Source organism: Eschrichtius robustus, chromosome 19, assembly GCF_028021215.1.
Source record: "Eschrichtius robustus isolate mEscRob2 chromosome 19, mEscRob2.pri, whole genome shotgun sequence".
Taxonomy (NCBI): domain Eukaryota; kingdom Metazoa; phylum Chordata; class Mammalia; order Artiodactyla; family Eschrichtiidae; genus Eschrichtius; species Eschrichtius robustus.
In genome coordinates, this window is record NC_090842.1 from 19,655,769 (window position 1) to 19,668,949 (window position 13,181).

The 13,181-nt window shown below is 57.2% G+C and overlaps 1 protein-coding gene across 2 annotated transcripts in view; it reads left to right on the forward strand.

Moving 5' to 3' along the window:
* Window positions 1-13,181, forward strand: part of ATP6V0D1 (ATPase H+ transporting V0 subunit d1) — a 38,539-nt gene that overhangs the window by 10,926 nt on the left and 14,432 nt on the right. For both annotated transcript variants that reach the window (XM_068527509.1, XM_068527508.1), the window contains exon 2: window positions 12,564-12,735. In XM_068527509.1, the coding sequence (XP_068383610.1) occupies window positions 12,564-12,735 (172 nt within the window). The remainder of the gene's footprint in view (window positions 1-12,563; window positions 12,736-13,181) is intronic.

A 13,181-nucleotide genomic window follows, 5' to 3' on the forward strand; every position in this document is an offset into this window, starting at 1 on the left:
ACACCAAACCACTGTCCCTGAGGGCCCAGGTCTGCCTCCAATAGTTTGTCCCTGGCCCCCTGTGGTCAGACCGCCTGCTGCAGCACCCTAGAACCCTTTTCTTACTTGTAGCTGTTCTTGTGCTTTGGGTTCAGCTGTTAGATGCACTCCAGCTTGTTGGAAGGGTCAGCGTTAAGGATGAACAGGTGTGAGGATGTGATGTAATGGTCTCTCTTGTAAATCACCTCTGCCTGCTCGGAGTCAGGACCCTAGGGCCTCTCTGGGTCACCAGGACCTTTCTTGAGTTGTGTGTGAGGCCAGGCATCAGGCAGACCGTGGCTCCCTTTCTGGCCAGCTGTGTGACACTATGCATGTGATTTAATGCCTTGAAGCTAGTTTGCCCACCTGTAAAATGAAACAGAAATCACTTGCAGGTTGTTAGGACTCAACAGCACATGCCTAGCCAGAGTGAATGCTCAATAGATATTTGTATGATTGGATGAGCGGCAGGTCTTTATTGGTACTGGCAGGGGGCTAGGGTGTGGGGTATGGGGGAGGGGAAGCTGAGGCCCCCATCCTGGAGGGGTGCACCATGTTGTAGATTGTCCTGTTTCTGGGTTATTAAGCACTTTTTGTTTTTTTGATACAGCATTAAGCATTAGAGACGGGGGGTAGAGAGCTGGATAAAGGGATTTGGAAATTTGGGAGCGTCTGGCCGAATTGGAGGACAAGGGTGTAGAGAGCTGAGGATGACCAGGCTTCCTCTGTAACCTCTTCAGTTTTGCCCTCAGAAGGCCCCTTGCTTCACTGATGCAAGACAGACCAGTCCCTCATGATCAGACTCATGCTCGCCTTGTCTCCATTCTGGCTTTCCCGACTCACGTCCACCTCAGTCCTATTCTTGTTCTTTGTGACACATTTCTCCATGGCTCTGCAGATGCCTGCAGCCTATTCCCTCAGGGATCAGCGGCTGCGGGAGATGCGGACCAGGAGTCTGAGGCTGTTATTAAATCGCGTGGAGCCAGAGCAGAGCCTCTGGCTGTTGACGGTGCCATCCTCCCTTTGGCCACAAGGTGGTGGAACAGGACCATTCCGCTGCCTGCGAGCCAGGGAAGGGGGTGTGGCTGGACCCACTGGTGCATCTCCTCTGCTTCTCTGTGCAGCACCTGCCTTTAGCCGCTGTCCCTTGGGACTCTGCCCTGGGCCCTACTTCCCTTACCCAAGCCCCAGTTGGCCTTCCCAGATTAAGTAGGGCTCGTGGCTCAGTGTCTCCTGTCTGTCCATCTCTTCCCACCCTCACCTCCCTGTGCCCCAGCTTCCTGGGTTAGGAGGGGAAGGCCAGGGAGAATTCCCCGATGCTGTCCACCTTGTGCCCAGTGTAGGCTGCTCCAGCCTTGACCACCAGGCTGTCCTTGTTTACTTCCACCTGGGTCATGCTGGCAGTTCTGAGTCGGAGCGGCAGCTTCAGCTTCAGCACAGTGTGCTAGCTATGAACCAAGGGTCTTGGGGGCTCCAAGTAGGAGCTTGAGGCTGCCCAGGAGTCAGGGCCACGCTTCCTAGGCTCCCAGAAGCACCATCCTTCCCCAGGTGGCCCCCACTTTGGTCCTGTTACTCTGGTCCCTCCAGGAGATGGGAAATTCATCCTCAGGACGGACTCCTCTCCTCCAGCCTTCTTCAGTGCTTTGGGGGACATGTAGGGGTGCATGTGGCACATACAGGTACATGTGTGTAGGGTGACTCTGGGAGAGGCCCAAATCAGGCACCCCAGACTCTCTAGAGTATAGGTACATACAGTCATGTTATCAGGTAATTGACAACTCTCCACCCTGCACCCCAATTTGGAGAGGTCTTTCCATTGGCCTCCCTGGCTTCTGCCTCATCCAACACCGACTCCTTAGTTGATTAAAAAAAAATAAACAAAAAACTATCCTGTGTGGGAATATCGGCCTTCCTCTTCTTTTAGAGGCAGGAAAATCAAGGCCCTGAAGGGCCATTTAGTAGGCTGGGCCTGACACCTGCTCTGCCCATCTGCACTCAGCACCCTGCAGCTCAAGGGGCTGGGGTGGGGCTGCCCCCGTGTGAGTGTGGGTGGTCCTGAGGGGTGGCAGGCAGACCTGTGGCAGGGAAAGGGATGCGTGGAGGAGCAGCCCTGATTGGGTGCCGGGCACTGCTTTCCTGGCCAACTCTGGCCTGGCCCTGGGCCAGACCTTGTCCCCCCTTGGCCACTCAGGCAGTGATTTTCAGGCTTTGACCTCAGCCGAGGCTTCGTGTTTGGCTGGCGGATGGGGCTTTCCCCTCCAAGGAGTCATCTGTGGTGTCTTTGCTGCTGCAACTCAGCTTTTCCTGCTTGCCACTGCTCCACAGCCCCGGGCCTCCCCGGCACCTGCTGTGAGCTCTGCCAGGGCTGCTTCCTGGATACCCAGGCCTCTGGCCTCACCCTGAGCCCCTGTGTGGCCCTCAGGGGCTGGGGTTGCACAGAGTCAGTGAGATCCAGGCCTGATCAGCGTTGAGAGTGTCAGAGTTGGTCAGGCCCCTGGAAGTAACCTTATCCAACCCTCTTATTTTACCTGGGAAATTGGCTCCAGGTGAGGCCCAAGGCCTTGCTTATGGTCTCCTGACACCCGTCTTGCTCCTCCTGTCCAGTCACTGTACATTTTTTGATTCTTTCCTTCATTTGTTCACTGAAGGCTGCCTGGACTATGCTTCTTTGTGCCCGGCCCCCAACTCGGGACGGGGTGCTCAGGTGAAAGAGACCCTGGTTCTGGGGCCCTTGCCATTCCCCCAGGGCTTGCCACATGGTATCTAGCTTGGGAATTAAGGGTTGGGAGTCGAGGAATACAGGTGAGCTGCGACCCATGACCTGGCACACAGGGCCCAAGGATGCCAGTCATGGGTCGTAGCTCACCCATTTCCCGCACCTTCAACACTTTAGACTCCAAGCGAGATGCCGTGTGGCAAGGCCTGGGGAAAGTGGAGTGCTGTGAGATTCCCGGAGAAGGTGACCACCTCTCTCCCAGGGCCGGCCTGAGTGCTGATCAGACTCAGTCTGGTGTGTCACTGCTTCCCCTGCGTGTTTCCTGTCAGCCCCTTGAGCAGGGTGGGTGAGGGGGTCAGGGGTCCTGGACAGGACCAGCTTGGATGCTGCTGTTCCTGCCACCTCCTGCCTGGCCCAGGCCTCTTGGGTCTGCTGGGCATGAGCATGGAAAGGATCAACTCTGCTCCTGGCCCGGGTTGCTTGGTCTTGTTTCTGTGAGCTGCAGGGAAGGAGGCTTCGTGCTGAGAACAGCATGGCTCGCAGCCCCAAATGAGGCCTGATCCTGAGAGCCCATCCATAGGGCCTAGGTCTGAGCACAGTGAGTATTTCCATAGCTTGGACTCTAGGTACCGTGGAGCCGGCAAGATGCTCCAGCCAGGATCCAGCCTGACCTGGCTTAATTTCACAGGAACAGCAGCCCCTGGGACCCTAACACTGCTTTCCCCTAGTTGAAGTGAGCTCCATCTTTTCTTAGGGTCCTTCCTCCAAAGGACTATGCATGTAGAACAGAAGCCAAGCATCAAGGGCAGAGAGGATTGCTCAGGCGGTGTGGGCCAGTGGACCCAGGAGCCAGACATGGGCATGAGCGAGCTTTTGAGAAGCTCCCTGCCACAGCTGGCCTTTCCTGGGCTGCCTGGCACCTAGCCACGCAGGGCCACTTCACCTCTTCTCATTCAACACCCAGGCAAACATACATCTTTGGGAAAGTGAAAAGAAGCTCTTCGCTCGCAGCCCCAGGTCCACTCCAGCCTGCATGCACTGTAACTGTGGTGGTAAGCCTGGAGAAGAAAGAGCTTGTTCAGGGTCAAAGTACAGGGCAGCAGCAGAGGTGTGGGCCCTGCCTCCCAGGGCAAGGCTGGCTCGCTTGATTCTCAGTCTGGGCTGTGGAGGGCAACAAGGGAAGCTGCCCTGCAAGCCCTGTGTCTCCTGGGACATGCCAGTTCCATGGAGCCCTGGGTGCGGACGTCCTGGTGAGGGGCTATCCAGGTGGATCTCCACTCAGTCAGAGGAGAGCTTCTTGGAACTTGCCCTGGGTGCAGCAGTAACCAGTTCTGCCCCTCCCTTTGGCACGTGGGACTGTCACCTGCCTGGCACCCTCCTGACTGTCGGATGGGTTGACTTCCTCATGGGCTGTGAGTGATGCTTTCATTCTCCCAGCTGCAGGGACGAGGTGTTCCTGAGGGTAATTACATGTGCTCTGTCACCACCTGCCACCTGTCTCGGAGCAAGGAGAAGGGTGGTGAACCTTGCTGCCACCTAGACAGCAGACATCCTGCTGCCTCCTAGACAAGGGGAGTGACACTCCCGCTTATCAAATCTCTGATTCTGATATGCTGGTGGGTGGTGTCACTGACCCTGGTGTCATCCGGGCCACTTCTACAAATCGGCCCCATCCCCCTTCTGCAAATGCCGCACCTCACTGAAAGGCCTCCAGTATGAAACAAAATGCCAGCCTAGGGACCTAGGAAGGAGAACTCACTGTCCTTTTCCTGCAGGATCTCTTCCTCATGCCAACTGAAACCCAGTAACTTGCATGTGGCCGTGCCAGCAGTAGCCTCCAGGTTCTTCCCGAGACTGCTGGCCCGCCAGCCCGGGGGCTTCCCACGGAGCAACAGCTGCCCTTGGCTGCACCAGCTCCCGCCTGCTCCCGAGGACGGCAGGGCAGTAGCTCACCATGTGGTGGGTGGTGCAGAGTTGGGTCCTAGCCTCTGTCCGGGTCCTTGGGGTCGGGCTGCCCAAAGCTCTGTATGATCCTGCTCATAGGTGAGGTGAGACATGGGCTTAGGGACAGGAGTCCCAGATTTTGAGCCCACTTTGTTCGTCCTTCCCCAGGAGATAGCAGAGTGTGCCCTGTGCGTGTGCGTGCCCATGCTGCACAAGGGCCCCTGGGGAGAGGACACACCAGAGCCCTGGGGAAGGGTCGGGACCATGGGAAGGAAGGGCAGGGGCACCCTGTGGAGCGCTGAGTGGGACGGCCTGAGCAACAGCCTGGAGTCAGAACACAGACCACCTGACTGGGACTGAGCCTCTCCGTTGGGGAGCTCTGGGTGGAATCCTCTCTGTGGAGCTCTGAGTGTGCCATGCCATGCTCAGTTTTCTCTGTATAGCACTGTCTCTGTTCAGTGTCTACCCTCGGAGGCTGGCACTGCAGGGCCTTTCACCAGGTGACTGGCCAGGAGCCTGGGTCCAGAGATTCCACCAGCTGCTCAGGGCCAAGCTGTGGGACAAGATTTGAACTCAGGTCACTGTGGTCCCAAAGCCCAGGGTCTCTCTCCCTTGTCCCACTAAACCACCTAAGGAGCTGTGTCCTGAAACCAGTGACCTGGCAAAATGGGGCTTCAGAGAGGGGCTGTGGCTGTGCATGGACCTTGTCCTGGGCTAGCAAGAGGCCATGGACACCTCAATTTGGGGTGGGGGCAATGCCAAGGCTCTGGATGGGGAATGCCAGGCGACACCTGAGGGAGGGGAGGAAGAGCTAGTATTTGATAGGAAGAGTTGGAACCCAGGGCTAGTCAGTTACATGAGGTCTACAGGGAGCCTGTGATGGGCCCTGGTGAGGAGGATGGGGGGTGAGGAGGATGCTTAGTCCGTGCTGCAGCCCCCACGTAAACCCAGGGTTAATGGTTTCCATGCTGTGGCTCCCACGCTGGGAGTTCCAGATGTGGTGCTCTGACCCTGCAGAGCCAGCCAGCCAGTGCACACATCTGCTTTGGAGCTGATCTGAAGAAAAGAGGTCTCCCCCACCCCCAGAGCCTGGGGAGGAGACTCAAACACAGTCCATTTGCTGAGGGGGGTGGTTATGGCTCCATTGGGCCACCAGCCTGGCCGTCTGTCCACATCTGTCCATTTGTCTGAGTTTCCCTGCTTTGAGCCCCTGGACGTTGCAGCATTAGAGAGCCCTTAGGGCAGAACGAGCACTGGAGGTACAGCCCAGGTCCAGTCCCTTCAAAGCAGTCCCTTCACCTGGGCCCAGCGAAGTCGTAGAACAGGCTCCAGGGCTCCACCACCCTTGCAGGGAGTGGCAGGATGGGCACGCTAGGCTCTAGGGAGCATATTTGCACATCTGGTTTCACTCAGCGGGCCTCAATTCCTGAAAACCCCTGAGCTCCCCAGGAGAGCATCGTTGAGTGACCTCTGGAAAAGCAGAAGTGAAGTCTGGGAACACACTGTCCTCTCACACTGTGCCGTGGCCAGCTGGCCAGCAAGGCCCCTCCGTGGGCCATGAGGCTATGGGTGAGTCTAAAGCAGGGGGCCGCCCTGCCTAGTGTACTGTGCCAGGGCTGCCTCTGTGCCTGCTGGGCCTCTGGGGCAGCGTAAGACCAATCCCTGGCCTGGGCCAAGACCCTCCCTCCCTGCCTCCCTGGGGCCCTTGCTGCAGAGGCTTGGGGACTGGAGACGCCGTGTGCTACCTGCCCCTGGGAGCCCTGGTGGGGCTGAAATACCACTTTCAGGGCTGGCAGGATCTGGGAAAGGTTTCAGGAAGTGGATGGGAGACAGGGTTGCCCAGCTGCCACCTCTCAAGGTCTGGCTGGAGCTGGCTGCCAAGCCCACACTTGGTCCCTCAGAGAGCAGAGAGTGTTGGACAGGCTAGGGGTCCTCATGCCCTCCTGCTAATCAGGGGCGAGAGTGGTAATCAGAGGTGCTAGTTGGGGCCTGGGCTCTGCTGGTGAGGGGTCCTGGCCCAGAAGACCTGGGTAGGGGGTTGGCAGGCAGTGGAGGGACAGGTGGCAGCTATGGGGCCTCCTTGAGTCTGGCATGGCCCTGGGAGGAACAGTCATGCCAGGTGGGTGTTGGACTACAACCTGCCCAGGCACCTTCAAAGAGCTCAGCTGGATCCTGCTGGAGCAGGGCAATGGTCTTTGACACAGACAGTCTCAAGGTGGACAGGGGTGCCCTGTGGAGGAGGGAGGGCAGGGCTCTCACTTGCCAGGCTGGGGTGTGCCCTCCCAAACCAGCCTCTCTGGCTGGGCCTGAGGAAGCAGCCCTGTTTCCTGGACTTCAAGGGCTTCTCTCGCGGACACCCTGTGGACTTGCCTGGAGCACTTGCTTGGGCCAGAGATCACAAGCAGGTCGCCCTAACTGGAGAATAGCACCGGTAGAGCAGAGAGTCAAGCAAGGGCTAAGGCCGGGGCAGTGCTAGGGCTGAGGGTGTGGGGCCTCACAGGCTGGGGGGAGGAGGCCAGGCTCTGGGGCCACAGGGGCTGCTGGGTAAAGGTGAGAGTGACACGTTGGAGTTGGAAGACAACACTCTGGTGATGGTATGGAGAGTGGACTTGGGAGCTGGGAGCCAAGATGTGGGGCAGGAGACCAGCAAAAGGGCACCGTGGCGGTGAGGAGGCCTGAGCGGCCCCAGGAAGTGAAGTTGGGGGGATAGTCACCAGAACATTGGGATAGGCAACACTGGGAAGCAGAGGAGGCCTGGGAGGGTCCTGGGCGGGGTTGAGGGGCCCTGAGGAGCTGGCCCAAGGCCCTCAGGGGAGGCTGCAGGCAACGGGAAACTGAGCTGATTGGCTTCCTCTGAGGAGGGCTTTAGGTCGTACTGCAGAGAGAACTTCCTGACAGCAGCAGCATCTTCTTGGACATGAGAATTCAGCCTCTGAGGAAGTCTTTTGCTGTGAGAGATCCCAGACTGGCCAGACATTCCTGATGCTGGGCCATGGATGGGAGGATCTGGGGTAGACAGCTGGGCTTATGGGTAGACCAGAGCAGTCCCCCACATCTGTGCTAACCAGAACACTGCTCACGCCTCAGCCCAGGCACGTCTGGGGCTCTCGGGCTGTCACCGAGGCTTTCAGGCTTCCCAGCTCAGGGCACAGAGCAGAATTAGCCCCTGCCTTCCCAGAGCCCCTGGCGTCCTCGTCTGCCCTCGGGGGCTGGGCCAGGGCTGGGCGGCCGAGTCTCCCACAAAGCTCTCAACAAGTTCCAGGCCTCTTCTGCTATGCTCTGATCCCACCCCCAGTCACACCTCCTCCACATCCCTCGAAGAGAGCAGGAAGCTGGAGGGGAGGGGGCTGGTTTCTAATGGGTCTGTCCCAGCCCTGAGGACTGTGTAAAGGGCTTGGGGCTGCCAGCCACTGGGCCTGGCCGCCAGGTTTCTTGAACAGGGTCAAAGCTGGTTCAGAAGCCCTGTGTGGTCTGAGCCAAAGAATCGGCTAGCCTGCCTGCCTCCAAGTTGCCTTCTTGGCTGGTGGGCTGTCCCCTCACCCTGGGTCACAGGGAGAAGTGGGTCTTGGCCAGGGGAAGTGGTCTGGAATGGCCCTCTGATGTCGTCACTGGGGGCTTTTAAAAATGAGTTTCCTGGTAAGGAAAACTCCTCAGGCCTCGGGCAGGATTCTCGGTAGAATCTCCCAGGTTTGCTCTGATTCGACAAAACACTAGCAGAAACCACCCGGTCGTCTGTGTTCCAGCAGCCAAGTCCCCAGATGCAGCGTCAGCAGAACGCAGTAGCCAAGACACAAGGATGTTTGCTTTAAGGCCCATGCTAAGACCCAGGGGTGGGGGGCAGGCAAAGGAGAGTCCACCCATCAGCTTTGCCCCTCTTATTTTATCTTATTTTTTAAAATTTTATTTTATTTGCCCCTCTTATTCGCACGTACTAGCTTCTGAAGGAATGGCTGGCACCACAAGTGATGCCAGAGGGGTTATCCGTGAATCATGACAGTCTAGGGCCCCTGTCAGGTGGGCGGTGAGTGTCCAGGTTGCCTCCGAGGCTGTGGAGGGGCCTGCCGTGGCCCCTCTTACCTCTCTGCCACCTGCCAGCTCTTCTGGAACTAAAGTCTGCCTGGGCAGCTGGGTCCATATCTGAAAGGCCCATCCTGGGCCAAGGGCCATGGGAGAATGGTCAAAAATGTAAGGGGTGGGGGAGGAGAGGAGACCAGAGTTGGGGATGGAGAGAATCCACCAGGTCTGATCTATATCCCCAGCCTCTCTGTGCTTGACTGTGGGACTCTGGACACGTTTCATGTTTCCTCTGATTTCCCTTTTTTGAGTCTGTGAAATGGGCATGGCTGGCGGGTCCAGCACATAGGTTGCTCCTGGCATGGCGCTAAGTATTCAGCAGGGCCCATCTGTTTCCAGTTAGAGTTGGTCTTGGTTCCCGCCTTGTGTTGGGATGCTGCCTCCCACCTCATCAGTGCCAGGTGTTGAATGGAGTTGGTGGGGGCTGGAGAGGAGAGAGGGTGCTTGGTGGTGGGGGACTTGGGGAGCGAGCCTGCCCAGGGAGGGCAGCCCCGTGGAGCAGGTGAGGCCGGGGCACAGAGGTTTCACGCGGCTGGAGAGCTCGGGCAGCTCTAGTGTAGGTGTGGCACGGCACTTGGGGAAGCCTTCCGGCAGCAAGTGCAAGGATGCCAGGTGAGGGGGTGTCGGGAGGCCTGGCCCCTGGATGCTTTGGAGGATAGGAATCAGGAGGCCGGGCTGGGGTCCAGGGCCCAAACTCACTGTCCCAGAGAATAGTGGGACCACTGGCATGAGGGTCCCTGCCAAGAGGACTGGGTTTTGCCCTGTGCATCTGGTATGGCTTCCAAGCCCTGGCTGTGGCCTGTCACCGCCTGAGAAGGGCTCTTTGCTGGCTGCAGTGGCTGGATGGATAAACGGACAGGCTTGAGCTGGCAGCTGCTGCGCCAGACCGTCTGACCCAGAACACCACATCCCGGCCTGGGCTTCCAGCTGCTGTCCGTGCTGTGGCTTCCCCTAGTGGGGATTGGAGCACCTACTTTGCCCGGGCCAGAACTCCCTGCCCACTAGTTTTTTCAAGTATCACAATGTTTACTGATAGATAAAAGATGTAAAATCAGGGCATATGACATGACTTGATAAATTAAGTAGAGTTAATTTCAGTATGAAAATAAGAGGGACCAATTCATATTCTCACCATTTGTTTCATACCCACAAAAACCACTTCGAGGGCATTAATGATCTCTCAAAACTTATCAGTTTTGTGCAAGTAAACCATGTTTCTTTTTTTTTTTTTTTAATAAACTTATTTATTTATTTTTAATTTTTGGCTGCATTGGGTCTTTGTTGCTGCGTGCGGGCTTTCTCTAGTTGTGGCGAGCAGGAGCTACAGTTCGTTGCAGTGTGTGGGCTTCTCATTGCGGCGGCTTCTCTTGTTGTGGAGCACGGGCTCTAGGCGCGTGGGCTTCAGTAGTTGTGGCTCACGGGCTTAGTTGCTCCCCAGCATGTGGGATCTTCCTGGACCAGGGCTCGAACCCGTGTCCCCTGCATTGGCAGGCGGATTCTTAACCACTGCACCACCAGGGAAGCCCCCCATGTTTCTTTAAAAAAAAAAACACAAAATACTTGTGCACTTATCTAGAGTCAGGGATATTAAAAGCTAGTTTGTAAAACCCATCACTAGAGGTGGAAATACAGGGTTATGCTAATACAGCGAAATCCCTCAATTAGAGTTAAGAATTTTTCTGTAACAACCAAATGGTTAATCAAATACTACAACAACTCAAGCATTACTGAGCAAAGCACCTTCTTACCCCATGCCTTATTCCAGGTGTAGGTGGGCCTTGGCCACACTGGTGAGGAGGGGGAAGAATGGACCCAGGGCAGGGCTCACAGCAGACGGCCGGGGGTGAGGGTGGAGGAGTGTGCACACCTCCTGGGCAAAATGGCAGTGGGGTCCACGGGGCAGAGCAGGGGGCTGGTGGCTTCTCCCTGCTCCACCTTGCCTTCAGTTCTGTCCCCCTTTTGGGTGGCCACCGGAAAAAAGGTGTGAATGGTAGAGCGATAGCAAAGGCAGCGGATGATGAAGGCCTCCTGCAGGCCTCACGAGGTTCAAGTCCACTCTGAGTGCCCAGGAGCCACAGAGGACAGGAGTGCTGACTGCCACCCGGGTGCAGGTAGAAAGTGGCCACTCCGACGGTACGCACCCCTCCCTCCCTTCCTCCCTCCCTCCATGCCTCCCTCCCATATACTCTTCCGTCTCTTCTTTGGCACACCTGACTCTGGGCTGGGAGCATTCTCCTCCAGATGGGGTACAGGAGGAGGGGCACCACAGGGATCCCCTAAGTCTGTAGAGCGATGATGTGCCCCACTCGCCCTTCCTCTCTAAGCAGCCCGGTATAGCATGGCCCTCCAGGTCCACAGACACATGGGGAGGCCTTAAGCCGGGGCAAGGGGGGCAGTGCTTGTGGAAATGTTCACAGGTGTCACCCTTCCTGTCATCCTCTGGGCAACCTTCCAGGGCACAGAAAGCATGTATTCCTCAGTCAGCAGAAGCCAGCCTCCGCTGTTGGGCCTTAATCCACACTTGCATGCATATGCACACATGGGTCCTTCCTCAGCCACTGTCCTTGGTACTGCCATCACTACCGCAGTGTCTCCCATTTCAAAGCCCAGGAGCAAACCCTCCTGCTGTCTTCACCAACCCTCTTCCCAGTCTTCCATTTATTCCACAGTTACTTACTGAACATGAAAATGCACCAGAACATACTGTGTTCTAGGCTCTAGCATACTGCAGTGACCCAGAGTCCCTGCTATCGTGGTTTATGTGCCCCGTGCCAGGTGGGATGTGATGTGTTACAAAGAAAAATGGCACAAATGAAGGGACAGAGTGGTGGGGCTATAGGAGAAGCCTCTGAAGACGGGCATTTGAGGAGAGCTCATCACTTTCCAAGCAAGGGGACAGGGAAAGGCCCTGAGGTGAGGATGTGCAGATGCGTGATGGGGTCTGCCTGGTGTTTTAAGATCGCTCTGGCTGCTGGGTGGAGAAGAGACTGGGGGATGGGATGCACGGGCAAGAGCTGCGAGACAGGTTGTTGCCACAATTCCCCTGGGACTCACCTGTCCTGCCTCCCCAGGGCCCTTCCGCTCTGTCCTCTCCTCCCTTTTCCCTCACCCCTGCTCTGAAGAGCTCAGGAGAGCCCGTGGGCCTGGCTTGCCTGCCTCCAGCCACTCCTCAGGCAAGGCCAGTCTTTCTCCTCAGCCTCATCTCCCCCTCACACCACTCATTTGCCCTTTAGGCTACTCCTCACTCATGCCATCCTGCTAGCTGCTTCCTTTGCATTTTCCTGTCCCTGCGTTTTGCCTGGCCCAGCCTGGAGTGTCCTCTCAGCCCTATTTTGGTGCCCTCTCCACTTTACCCTTGGCCTGGGGCATGTCCTTCATTTCATATGCATTGTTTCTGCCTGGGGGTACGTTGGCTTGCTCCTTTAACCATGAGGCTCTGGAGGGTAGGGCCCATGTCTTATTCTGCTTTAAGTTAGGGCCATCCTGGAGCCCACCATGCAGGAGAGCCTCAAAGGCTGTGGGTTGTGAATGGCACCTTGGGTTGGGGTTTCCCAGGTTTTCTTGTTGTTTGGGGGAACAGTGGTTCTACTTGTACTTGGACTCTGGGGCCCAGTGTCCTGGCTTTGGCCTGACTGCCCTGGAGTAGGCTCTGAGCCAACAGGGAGGTGGAGGCAGGGACAGGAGGTCAGGGTAGCAGCAGGGCACAACTGCAGGAGAGGGTCTGGGACCCAGAGTCGGGGTGAGGACAGGGACTTGGGGTCCTGGGGAGGCTCAGCACAGCCAGCTCTCACCCCCCACCCTTGGGTTTCAGACCTGAAGCTGCACCTGCAGAGCACTGACTACGGCAACTTCCTGGCCAATGAGGCATCACCGCTGACAGTGTCCGTCATCGATGACCGGCTCAAGGAGAAGATGGTGGTGGAGTTCCGCCACATGAGGAACCATGCCTATGAGCCGCTCGCCAGCTTCCTGGACTTCATTACGTGAGTGTTCTCTATAGTGCCTTTTCCCCCCACTGGATGGGGCAACTCCTCTGTCAGCAGGGTCCTCCTGGGTTGGGTGGCTGGGCTGCTCATTCAACAATGCTGGGCCCAGGCCACCACCTATAAAATGGGGTCACCAGCCACTTCGCTGCTGTCTGGGAATCTGGTGGGCAGGCCCGAGTGTCCCACGCTGTAGTGCTGGATGAAGCTGCTTTCCCTGCGTCCCTGGTGTCAACAGGGATCAGGGATGACAGGAGCCCTTTCCCTCGTTCACCCTGTAACACTCACCCTGAACACTCACCAGGCCCCCACTGCCCATGATGGGGTCGGGGGATGGGTAGAGCTTTGAAGAGTCAGGTTTTGGGATGGACCATTCAGGCCCTGTGACCCTGTGTGGGCTGAGGCTGTCCTCTGTCGTCTCTGACCATGGCCCTGGGCCTCAGGGA